Raw genomic sequence first — 12,554 nt, forward strand, 5'->3', positions numbered from 1 at the left:
GGTGGCAAAAGCCAGGACACTCTTCCTACTACCCCCTGTGCCACACGGGGAGGGCAGCATGCAGCAGGACCGGATTCCACACCAAACACAGCGACACGAGGTGCACGGCCAAGGAAGCACACCAGCAACCAGAGGAAATGTGTCCCACTATTCCTGGCAGGAATGGTCATGGGGCGGGCAACACCTTCCATCTTAAGTCTTTACACGGCATTATTTCTAGGACAGATGGATTGTCCACCACAAGATTTAGAAGGGGCCAGGATTTCTTTTCTTCATCACAGATCACATGTGCAAACTACTTTTAAAGAAAGAATGTGCAAACGATTTGAAACTTAAGCACAATAAAGCTTAAGCTTAAAGGGAGAATGAAAGTTTCCTCAGCTGAAAACATAAGTTCCCTAAGTTGAATTTTCTGAAAAGAGAGAGAGAAAAAAAAAATCCCCCAAACTTCTTTTCTAAGGGTGCAACTAATACCTTGTATCAATAGCAAGATAAGCATCCCTTGTGTGAGAAACAAGTTAATCAACTCTAAGTAAATATGTCAGCAACTAAATCCTTCAGAAAAGGTAAGAGGAATTTAAAAAGCAGGTTTGGGGTATTTGAACCTTTCTCCCCACCGCCCGCCCGCCCTGCAGCAAAACAGACACTTCACTTCTCATACTTACAACCTGGGAATGTAAAATCTCTGAGAAACATGTGTAAAAGCTTTCGTAGGAAATCAAGCCAAATCAACAAACATATCATAATGTGGGCAAAAAGGTGACTTGGCTTTGGGTCTTGTCCTGCCCTAATTATAACAGGTGAGCATTTTCCCGCCACCCTTCCTGTTTTCATCCCGTGCCAGGCTAGCTGGGAGGGCATGCTGGCAGCAGGCTAGGTGTTGGTGTGAGTTCAATGCCAATAGGCTCACTTCCAGGATGACATGCTGGGGGCAGGGCGGACACAGCATGCCGGGCCCCGCAAATGACCTTGTTCAGCTTTGAGTAGTCAATGAGGTCGGGCCGGTGTCTGTGGATGAGTGCACAGAGTCCAAGGCCGTCTTTCCAGCTGCACGACGGTCACGGTCGGGAGGAACAGGAACACGGGTTAATGGACAGGCAGCAGCAAGGGGCTGACCTTGGTCAGACGTTGGCCTGAAATCTCGGACCTGGGGCCCCAGGTACCTCCCTCCCTCCCCCACCCAGTGACACCCTGGCCCCTTCCCTGGACTCTCACCTCCCTCCCAGGGTCTGCCACCCCCCTACCAGTCTCCTTTCCATCTACAGCTTCAGGCCCGTTCTTGCCGGGGACTCCCCCTAACCTCCCCCCACCCCCGCCGTGTCCTGTCCCGGTCTGTGCTGCGTGGGAGAACTGGCAGGGACTGGAGGGAAGATGCCCCCTACTGTCCCCCACCTCCCTCAGTGCCCAGCAGGCCCGGCTTTCTCCTCTCTTCTCCAAGTCTCCATTCTAGACCTGACCCCCAGAGTCTGCCCAACAGACAGACACAAGGACATCCACCCAGAAATGCCCAGGACACACTTTCCTCCAAGAGCACACTCCTTAGTATACTCAGTACTCCCCGGTTCTCCTCTATCTTTCTTCATAAGGTTCCTTTTTGTTTTGGATTTCTTCTTTTAAAGGCAAAGACGTGTAAGCCGCTGAGGGACTTAGCAGGGAGGGTTTGGATTTCCAGTCTGTCTGCCCAGAGACACCAGCGCTCACTGTTCCCAGACACCCCCAGGCTACGAGCTCCCAAGTGATGAGCGGCGGGTTCACTGAAGGCCAGGAGCCTGTGCCTCGAAGGGTCGGGGAAGAAGGAGGCCCCTGGGGCCACACTGTCGAAGGGCTTGGGCCCATCTTGGTCCAGAAGAAGAAAAGCAAGAAGGTGAGTGGGAGGCCAGGCTGGGCCCTGAGACATTCACCCAGCAGGTCCCACACCCCGATGGCATGTGATGTACGAACAGGAAGCCTCCTCCTCACGTGTGTGCACTCAGGGCGTGGCTCAGGGCCTAATAATACTTATCTACCTAGATAACCTCCCCAGTCTGTCCTGGTAGCTCGTCCATATCCTTCATTTCTTTTTTTTTTTTTTTTTTTTTTTGCACTACGCCCGCCTCTCGCTGTTGGGGCCCCTCCCGTTGAGGAGCACAGGCTCCGGACGCGCAGGCTCAGTGGCCATGGCTCACGGGCCCAGCCGCTCCGCGGCATGTGGGATCTTCCCGGACCGGGGCACGAATCCGTGTCCCCTGCATCAGCAGGCGGACTCTCAACCACTGCGCCACCAGGGAAGCCCCATATCCTTCATTTCCTTTCTCTGATCTATGGGGGCCAGGGACCCATTTATATTCACGGGTAACCCACCACACAGAGGGAGAAAATATAAACACCTGACAAAAGATCTGCACGAGAAAAAGACTGCAGCAAGGGACAATATCATGCTCTGAGGTTATATCTGGATTTCCTTCATCCAGTTCCCTACGGTTTTTCAAACATGATTTGCCTACTTCTCTCCAATCCCAGCCTACAAAGCTCACTGATGAAGCATCTTTGGGGCACGACAGAGAGGAGGGACGGGGTAGAGCTCGTATGTAGGATACGCAGACCCTGCTACGGTGTCTCCTTGTCACTGAGAATCCATCCCTGCATGACACTCACTTATAAACAGTGCCAGCCTCCCAAACCTTAATCCAACGTTTTCCCCTGAGAGACCCTAAACATCAATCATTCTAGAGCCTGAGCTCTACTACATACAGAAAACGCGTGTCAGACAGGAGGAGACACAGGAGTAAATAAACATTGTTCTCCCTGCCAACCCGGATTCCAAAGAGAATACCAGGACCCCAGGGCCCTGGTTGCGCACCTGGTGTGGAAGTTCTGAATGTTCACATTTCTATAAGGAGCGGTCTTCCTTTGACACCAAAGCAGCAGACCTTCTTTGGCAGAGGTTTCTGTAATGACAGCCAAGAAAAAGTGTCCACAGGGAAACACTCACCCTCACTGCTCACTCACCCAACTTCTAGTCACTTGCTAAAGAGACCTCCCAGGGGGCCAACGCCAAAGGCAACCTCTCTTCTCCAGTCTCTGCAAGAGGATGGAGCTGGAACCCTGCTCCCAGGGACTGACTTCTGAGGCCACTTGAAGGGACTTGAAAAGGACAGTGCAGGAGCTACAGCAAGTTATGACATGATGAATACAAAACTGGACTTCAGGGTTATTGCTAACGTACCTTTCGGATGAAAATTTGTTTTAATGTGCATAATTTATGACCTAACTATCCTGTCATTTATCTCAATTATAATTTATATTCTTAGGTAACTGGAATTCACAGAGGCCACTGTGTCTGAAATGTATTCCCTTACCCAGTGATTTTAAAATACTTGAAGGCTTTTATTGGCAAATTCCAAGTTTGGCCACTTGGGTTCTGACCAAGTTAAGAAAGCAACCACCCCTGTGGCAGCCATGAAGACGTGCTGCTCAGATGTCCTGCTGCAGGGAACACAGGACAGAACTGATGTCCCAGCTGCCACACTCTGAATCCTCCCCTGCATTCCCCAGAGGCCACACTTCTTCAGGGCTACTCCAGCCACAGACTGAGTGAGGGAGGGGCACCAGAGCTGGGCCATTCCTGCCACACATGGGACTCCTCTGAGAGCAACTGAGGCTGAAGAACTCCCCATTGGCCCGCTGACCCTGCTTGAGGACCACTTTGCAGAATCAGATTCTTCTTTCTCAAGCTCTTTCTTCCCCAGCACGGGTGTCAGCCAGGCGCTATGCCTGAAGGGGCTCTGCCATCTCCTGCTTCTCCCCACCCTTATCCTCCACAGGCATTTCCCCCAACAAATCTCTTGCATTTCTGCTATGGATGGAATGTCTGTGTCCCCCGAAAATTCATAGACGGAAGCCCTAACCCCCAATGTGATGATATTTAGATATGGAGCCTTTGGGAGGTAATTAGGGTTAGATGAGGTTGTGAGGGTGGGGCCCTCATGATGGAATTAGTGCCCTTATAAGAAGAGACAGCAGAGTGCTTGCTCAATCTCTCTCTCTCTCCCTCTCCCTCTCTCTCTTTTCCCTCCACTCTCCTTCTCCCTTCCCTTTCTTTCTCTGCCGTGTGAGGACACAGAGAAAAGGCAGCCATCTACAAGCCAAGAAGAGAGCCCTCACCAGAGACTAACTATGCTGGCACCCTGATCTTGATCTTCCAGGCTCCAGAACTGTGAGTAAATTAATTTCTGTTGTTTAAGCTACTCAGTCTATGGTATTTTGTATGGCAGCCTGAACAGACTAAGACAACTTCTAACACCATCTTGGCACATCTTGGCACTTGCTTGACGCAAAGTTTTATACATCCAAACAGCTCCTCAAAGCCACTTACATAACTGGGATTCTGCTTGTATTTACATCTTAACAATCTTAACAATTTAGAAAGCTCCTATGAACATGTGGACTCCTAACCAACATTGGGACCTGGCCTTCCATTTCAGTAAGAGCTTAAGTTGATTTTTTCAAATCAAAGTAAGAATTCTGTAATTATTTATCTAAATTTTCCATTTCTAGTTCAGATTTTTCTTTGACCCATAACCCATATGAAATACCCACCCTGCCCCTTGCAAACTTCCACATGCTCTAAGAATAATCTGAATGATTCCTGATCATGTCTCTTATCTACCAAATTCCTGTTAAGGAAAACGACTGAAAGTTCTAAGACTTTATTAAAATATTAACTGGTATAGATATCGAAATATGGAACTCCATACCCAGCTGTTCTGCTATACACACAACTGCCTGCCTTTGGGGTCCTGGCGAACGGAATTAGTAAGAAGAAGTATAACAGGAGGAAATAATCCAAACTTTTTTATAAAGTTTAAATGGCACTTAGATTAGAAAAGTAAACAGAGGTAAAGTAGATCAATACAAGCTTACAACTGCCACTTAAGCTTAGATTTATAAGTCATTGAGTTTCACTTAATTTCTTTCTGAATACGTCTGAACACTCTTATGCTATGAATGTTGAACAAAGTTTTTTCCTTATTGAATTGGCTACTCTAACAAAGCTGACTCTCTCCCACCCCAAGTCCATTCTGAGGCATTCAGGAAAAGGTTACAAGCCTGTGCCAAATAGTACATGACTGTGGTACCTCCGCCCTGCCCCCGCAGGTGTAGGTTAAACCTGAGAAGTCCACACACAGAACCCTGATGGTGGATATATAAACCCTGATGGTGGATATATATATAAAAAGCATGTCATAAATAGGTAATGTCATTGGTTATTCCATCATGAAAAACCATAGGATGCACCAAGAAGCCCCATCTACTTGGGCATCTCTGCACTGCCCTCACCAACAGGTATGTCAATCTCTCATTTCCCTTCTTCGAAGAGGTCCATCATTCTGTTGACGGAGACTGGCTCCTCAAAGAATTCAGTTTAATAACAATGTCATTTTCCTACATAATATACATCATCAAAATAAATTAGAAAATTTTTCTGTAGATTTACAGAAATTAAGTGAGGTTGTTAAGAAATGACCCCACGGAAGTAAAACAAATAAAAATATAAATTAGCAAACTAACTTCATCTGCTGTGTGGGACACTGGAAGACTTCTGCTTGAAGAGATTTAAGCACCTTGTCAGTGATATCACACTTTTGAATGTTTATTTCTCAGTCTTTTGAAAAGCAGATTAGTATATCTTTCTATCATGATGTTTTATGAAATACTATGCTTTGATTATCTTATCTTGAGCACATAAATAATAAATTGGGGAACCTCTAATGGATCACACCATTCACAGTTACATTTGAAATAGAATTAAGTTTTCAATTAGTATTATCACAATTTGAAATCTGTAACCAATCAGAAGAAAACCTGAGGTCAAGCTCACCTCTGTAATATTTGTGGGAAAAGGATTTGCTAGTGTAGCAAATGCAGTGGTATGAACAAGATTTTTAAAAAATAATATTTGTTCTATCAAGTGGGCGCAACTGCTTAGATATTTAAATGCCAAAGTATACAAAACTGATAGAATGATTACAAACTATTCTTTGTTAATAAAGCAGGAACTTTTAAAAAGCAGATTATTATTTTCACTAGCATGAAAGAAACGTACTTTAATAAGAGTACATTGTAGGAAAGTTTTCAAATTCAGACTCTTCATGAATTCGAGCTGGCTGTTATTTCTGAGCCTGAATTCTTGAGGTTTTAATATCATTATATCTTAGTTTGATTTTTAGAGGGCATAAGTAAATTCCTGGACAGAATTATGAACCACACTCCCAGGCCTGACCATTTGGGTGCGTGGTTGCCTTCTAGGTGACAAAGTTAGAGGAGACTGCCTGGTTGGATAAGTCAGACCACCCTTAAGTACGTTCTTTTTTTCATATTTATTTATTTATTTGGCTGTGCTGGGTCTTAGTTGTGGCATGCGAACTCTTAGTTGCAGGATGCATGTAGGATCTAGTTCCCTGACCAGGGAACGAAACCAGGCCCCCTGCATTGGGAGCGCAGAGTTTTAACCACTGTGCCACCAGGGAAGTCTTAGTATGTTCTGCAGCTATACCTTTTGTGATTTGAGTGCTAAATAGGCCAAGTTCTAATTTTAAGAATGTCAATTTGACACTTTTGACAGTGCTGAATTCATCAAAATATTTTGGAGTGCAGTGGGCATAAAAGACTAAAGATCTGCATCTCCAGTGGCAGTGCTGAGGATGAGGGTTATGTTACAACGATGGAACAGTTATTGGGCCAAAAGACACAACGACAATACATATTTTGTTTAAAAAAAGAGGGGGGAGGGGAGAGAGAGAAAAAAAGAAAGAACAAATGAACAAACTCAGATTTCAATCGATTATCTTTCAGCACTTGAAGGAAAGCGTTGTTTCAAGATCTAAGTCTAAAGAACTGTTATAGTCGTGAACCTACTAGTATAATAAGTAATAAAGAAGCTCAAAAAATGCTCATTTTAAAAAGCGACTTCTGTTCTGAACATGTACTCATCGTTTCCAAAATGATTCCAACCCCATGAATGAAACAGCATTGCTGGGGTCTTTTTTTCATACAAATAGAAAATTTGTGAAAACCCAAGTCGCGTATCTTTCATTCAATCCTGTCAGTGATTGTTCAATTTTACAAAAGCCTATCCAAAGTCAACTTCATCAGCTCAATTTACAAATTACGCTAAGTATCTTAATACGATCAGGTTTTTAACCCTGTCCTTTACCTTCAACGGAAATATCCTGAATAGCAAAGCGCAGGATGATGGTCCAGATCATACCCAGCGTCATCTTCACGTTGCCATCAACAATTTCTTTAGGTAAGAAGAAACAGCAACAAGTGAGGGTAAAGATAACATAATCAGCACATAAAGTTTTCCTATAAGTTATGAGTCTCCTATAAAGTTTTGACTTCAGAGCTACTGGAAGATATACATATGCAAAGACCAGTTTCTGTTTGTGTAAGTGTCGCAGCATGTCTAGTTATAAATGTGGTATTCATAACCAAATGTCTACAGTTTAAATGAGTTATGAGTTAATAATGAACACAAAGCTTGCATATGCAAAGTCACTGAAAACAACCCAGGGGTTTCCAAGGTTTACAGACCGGATGAGCCAAGGTTCTAAATAATCAAACAGAGAGAACACTGGGTCATCTTTACCCTGATCCCTCTTCCCGAGCTCCCCAGTCGGCAGGTTCTCGGGCTCAGTTGTAAAGAATGAGAGGCAGGGCAGTCTCAGCTCCTGCCAGACTCACCCGGACTCCCAATCTCCCACAGAGAATGGAGATCCTTCCTACTAGTTCTTATTAAGAGTCACTGGGATGTACAAGTTCTTTCTCATTTGGATGATCAGTTTGAAAAAGACAGCATCATATTTGACTCCTTTTTTTGGCCACACCATGCAGCAAGTGTGATCTTAGTTCCCCAACCAGGGATCGAACCTGCGGCCCCTGCAGTGGAAGCTCAGAGTCTTAACCGCTGGACCACCAGGGAACTCCCTTGACTCTATTCTGTACAAATGATCCTAGAGCCTTGTCTCCCGTTCATGGTGCCTGTGGGGAGCCTGTCAAGAGAGGCTGACACAGGAGATGGGGGGAAGGAAGAGGGGAGGGAAGCAGGCATCCAGCTGCAGGCCCACTGCCCCACGGGGACGTCTGTGCGCGGTCAGGGTCATTCGCATCACACCCCATTTACCTTCCGCCCCGATGGACACCAGCTTCACACCTTTGCTGGCTATGTAATCCAAGGCTTTGTTGACGTTAGCGATTTTGTGGAATCGCATTTTTCCTCGGTCAGGTTTGGGCAGCCTTTCCCCTGTTGGATGAAGAAAGAATCATGTAGACACAGAGAAAGGAGACCCTTGATGCAGAATCAAGATGCCAAAATTCAGAGTCCGTGCCCTCCTTAAATGGGAATCATTATTTGACTGTTCCTTATGTGTTCTCGGTTTCTGTAAATCACAGTACTTTCAAGGTCAAATGGACCAGAGGGGAGCTGTGCTATTAAGGCCATATGCTTTTCAGATTTGCTGGGAGAGTCCGGTTTGGTCTTTGAGCCAAAGTACGAATGAGTAAGAAAGAAGCTGGTTGGTGCCCCTGCAGCATTCAGAGGTGCTGACCAGCTGTGGGAGAAAGTCAGGGAGCTTCGTTCAAATCACAGGGCTCATCTCAGATGTGGAGTTACGAAGATACCTGGCCACCCTGCCCTCATCCTTCCCACTCACACCTCTTTAATTAAGCCTGATCCACTCTCCAGTCCACAGTCTAAACCAGCCAGCTGAAATTCAGGGCAAAGGATAACCCCTCTGGGACTTTAACTCCCGTTTTCAGAGTTAAGCCAACATGTACACTGGCCTTCGGCATGAAAGACAATTTCTGGAATACACACTAGCTGGACTTAGTGGAGAGGGCAGCCTGGTGGGCAGTCATATAAATATCATTTTCTCTTCTCTTATTCTGTTTTGAAGTGGGTGGTAGAAACATGATTTTAATAAGTCAATTTTAAACAGAATTCACTCCTTTTTTAGAACAGAAAAATAACTCCAGGCAGACCGCTCTTTGGAAAGGTTTGCTTTGCCAATAATACTATCTCCCCCAGCCAGGTTCAAAGGGAGCTTTTTTTAAAAAACAAAACAAAAACAAAAAAAACAGATGCGTATCTACTGCTCGGACATAGAAGTACATGTAAGATTGGGTATAACACGTATGAAAAATGTTTAAGACTCACCTGAGATGACTTCCAAAAGCAGCATGAGCTTAAGGCCATTCCGGAAGTCTTCCTCGATGTTCTCAATCTGAGTGCCAGCTTTTCTGAGGTGGGAGTTACACCAGGCAGTGAAGGTCTGCAACGAGAAGCAAACAGTGCTGAGCACAGCCCCGTCAGCACTCAGAGCCCCTCCACATGGACCATGCCTGACATCTTACACATCGTGGGGAGAACAGGAGGCTGGGGCATCCTGGACCTTTGAGAGAAAGCAGACCGAATTGGATGGAAAGCATGATTTGAGCCCTGAAGGTAAGATTTTAATAAACTTTCCTCTTTAGAGACCAAAAAAAATCATTTTTTGGGTCTAACCACCTGAGGAATTTTTGCCTTCAGTTTAGAAAGGTAACACATTTGGGATTAACATATACACACTACTATATATAAAATAGATAACCAACAAGGACCTACTGTATAGCACAGGGAACTACACTCAATATTTTATAATAACCTATAAGGGAAAAGAATATATATATATATATAATATATATATATATAACTGAATCACTGTGCTGTATACCTGAAACTAACACATTGTAAATCAACTGTACTTCAATTAAAAAACTAATAAAATTTTTTTAAAAAGATACCATGTTTACACCTATGCCTTTGCCTTCTGAAAACCTCTTATTCTGTAGGAAATTAGGATGTGCTTATTCCCTGCATACAACAGAAATCAGCGTGCTTGCAGAATGGATGAATAAATTATGCTTAAAGAATGTTCAAAATGTCATACTTTAGAGCAGAGGGTGGGCGGCATTGTGCAGTAGAAAGGGGAAGAGAAGAGGGACCCATACCCACTAATTATCTACAACTAGTTTATCCTGGATGAACAACAGTTTTAAGCTAGTAACTGAATCAATTAAACAAATTTGCAGTATAGTCAATCATTAATAATAGTAATAGTAGTAGTAGCAATAATAATGAACTCCTACTGGCATATTCCAGGTCCTGGGCTAGACCCCGGATTTCAAAGACAATTAGATACAGCCCTGCCCTGGAAGGGCTCAGAGGCTAGTCATGTTAACAAATAACTAGGGCAATATCAAGCAGAAAGATGAACTCTGTACTAAGTGGCATCCAAAGTCATTCTGTTTATTTTTCAAACTTCTTTTAACTTGGTTTCCACTTGTGCACTATTTCCTGCCAAAACCAGATTAGAAATGCTTCTGGCAGCTGCTGGCTAAGAATGCAAACTGTGCCCTTGTCACACAACAGCTGCTGGGCTCCGGAACAAAGCGCCCGCACGTTACGCTGCAGCGAGACAGACAAACAGGGTTTGTGTTATAGATGAGAAGATGAACCTCTCAAAAATAGAGTCTGTCCAAGCAAGACTACAAAAAGACACAGTTTTCCATAAAAATGATTTTTCTGGGTAATAAAAAGGATTTTCAAATCTGACGGATGGGCACTTATTTCAAGAAATATGTGATGGTATTTGCAGCAACATGGATGGACCTGGAGATGATCATACTAAGTGAAGTAAGTCAGAAAGAGAAAGACAAATACCATATGATATCACTTACATGCGGAATCTAAAATAGGACACAAATGAACTGATCTACAAAACAGAAAGAGACTCACAGATACAGATAACAGACTTCTGGTTGTCAAGGGGGAAGGGAGCTGGGGGAGGGATGGATTGGGAGTTTGGGGTTAGCAGATGCAAACTATTATACAGAGAATGGATAAAGAGCAAGGTCCTACTCTAGGATGAAGTGAGAGAGTAGCATGGACATATATACACTACCAAATGTAAAATAGCTAGTGGGAAGCAGCCGCATAGCACAGGGAGATCAGCTCAGTGCTTTGTGATCACCTAGAGGGGTGGGATAGGGAGGGTGGGATAGGGAGGGTGGGAGGGAGACACAAAACGGAGGGGATATGGGGATATATGTATACGTATAGCTGATTCAATTTGTTATAAAGCAGAAACTAATACACCATTGTAAAGCGATTATACTCCAATAAAGATGTTAAAAAAAAAAAAGGTCCTACTGTATAGCACAGGGAACTATATTCAATATTCTGTGATATACCATAATGGAAAAGAACATGAAAAAGAATGAATATAGATGTATAACTGAATCACTTTGCTGTACAGCAGAAATAAACACAACACTGTAAATCAACTGTACTTCAATAAAATAAATTTAAGAAAAAGAAATATGTGATGGTATTAAATTCTAGGACAAAAAGAAAATATAGATATTTTCTTGGATTTCCAATAATAAATGTTATTGTGAGAGCCAAAACTAATAGTTATTTCTCCTAAAACACATCTAAACTTTAGTCAGGTCTAAACAGAAGAGATACTCTAAATCATATACTCTAGGTCTGCACCCAATCAATATGGTAGCCAGTAACCATACTTGGTTATTTAAATGTAATTAATTATAATGAAAGGAAATTAAAATTTTAGTTTCCCAGCTGTACAAGCCATCTTTCGAGTGTTCAAAAGCCACATGTGTACAAGCACATCTGTACTGGATGGTGCAGATGTGTACGGAACACTTCCAGCATCACAGAGAGTTCTATTGGACAGTGCTACTATACATAATCAAATTTTGTTTTTTGAAGCTAAGATTAACAAGAGTCTATTATTACCTGGGTTCAAAATTCAAGTGGTACAAAAAGGCGTAAAGTGGAAAGCCTCCCTCTCACTCCTGCTTCCAGCCACTGAGTTCCCTTCCCCAGAGGGAACAACAAAGAGATTCAGTGTCTTGTGTTTCTCTTCAACAATATTGTATACATACATAAACACAAAGGCACACACATCTTTTTTCTATCCCTTTAACACAAATCATAATATACACATTGTTCTGCACCTGGCTGTTTTACATTTTTTAAGAAAACTATAACCTAGGGTCATTCAATATCAGCAAAGAGCATTCCTTTTTATGGCTGCATAGTATTCCACCCTCGGGACTATACCACATTTTATTTTCTAACTAGCTCCTTGGATGGACATTTAGGTTGCTTCCAGATAACTAAGTTCATACAGTGAAAAACTTCCCAGGCCCCATTTTCAGCAAGCAAAACTACTTTAAAGGTTTTCTGTTTGTTTTTCTTTTTTTTTCACAATACCAAGACTAACCATATACATAACCTTTTGGGGAAGGCACAAGAGAACAGTGGGTTATGGAACTGACAGAGAAAAAATACAATGATATAAAATATTTATTGAATTATCTTTATCTATACTCTAATTAAAAATGGGCAGGGCTTCCCTGGTGCCGCAGTGGTTGGGAGCCCGCCTGCCGATGCAGGGGACACGGATTCGTGCCCCGGTCCGGGAGGATCCCGCATGCCGCAGAGCGGC

General features: G+C 43.4%; 1 protein-coding gene across 7 annotated transcripts in view; it reads right to left on the reverse strand.

Annotated features, from left to right (window-relative positions):
• ACTN2 (actinin alpha 2) overlaps nt 1-12,554 on the reverse strand; it is a 76,825-nt gene that overhangs the window by 33,044 nt on the left and 31,227 nt on the right. For all 7 annotated transcript variants that reach the window (XM_065893787.1, XM_065893791.1, XM_065893790.1 and 4 more), the window contains exons 2-6: nt 9,197-9,311; nt 8,165-8,284; nt 7,196-7,282; nt 2,840-2,927; nt 969-1,047 (exon numbers count right to left, since the gene is read on the reverse strand). In XM_065893787.1, coding sequence (XP_065749859.1) covers nt 969-1,047; nt 2,840-2,927; nt 7,196-7,282; nt 8,165-8,284; nt 9,197-9,311 — 489 coding nt within the window. The remainder of the gene's footprint in view (nt 1-968; nt 1,048-2,839; nt 2,928-7,195; nt 7,283-8,164; nt 8,285-9,196; nt 9,312-12,554) is intronic.

The sequence above is a fragment of the Phocoena phocoena genome, chromosome 16 (genome assembly GCF_963924675.1).
Source record: "Phocoena phocoena chromosome 16, mPhoPho1.1, whole genome shotgun sequence".
Lineage (NCBI taxonomy): Eukaryota > Metazoa > Chordata > Mammalia > Artiodactyla > Phocoenidae > Phocoena > Phocoena phocoena.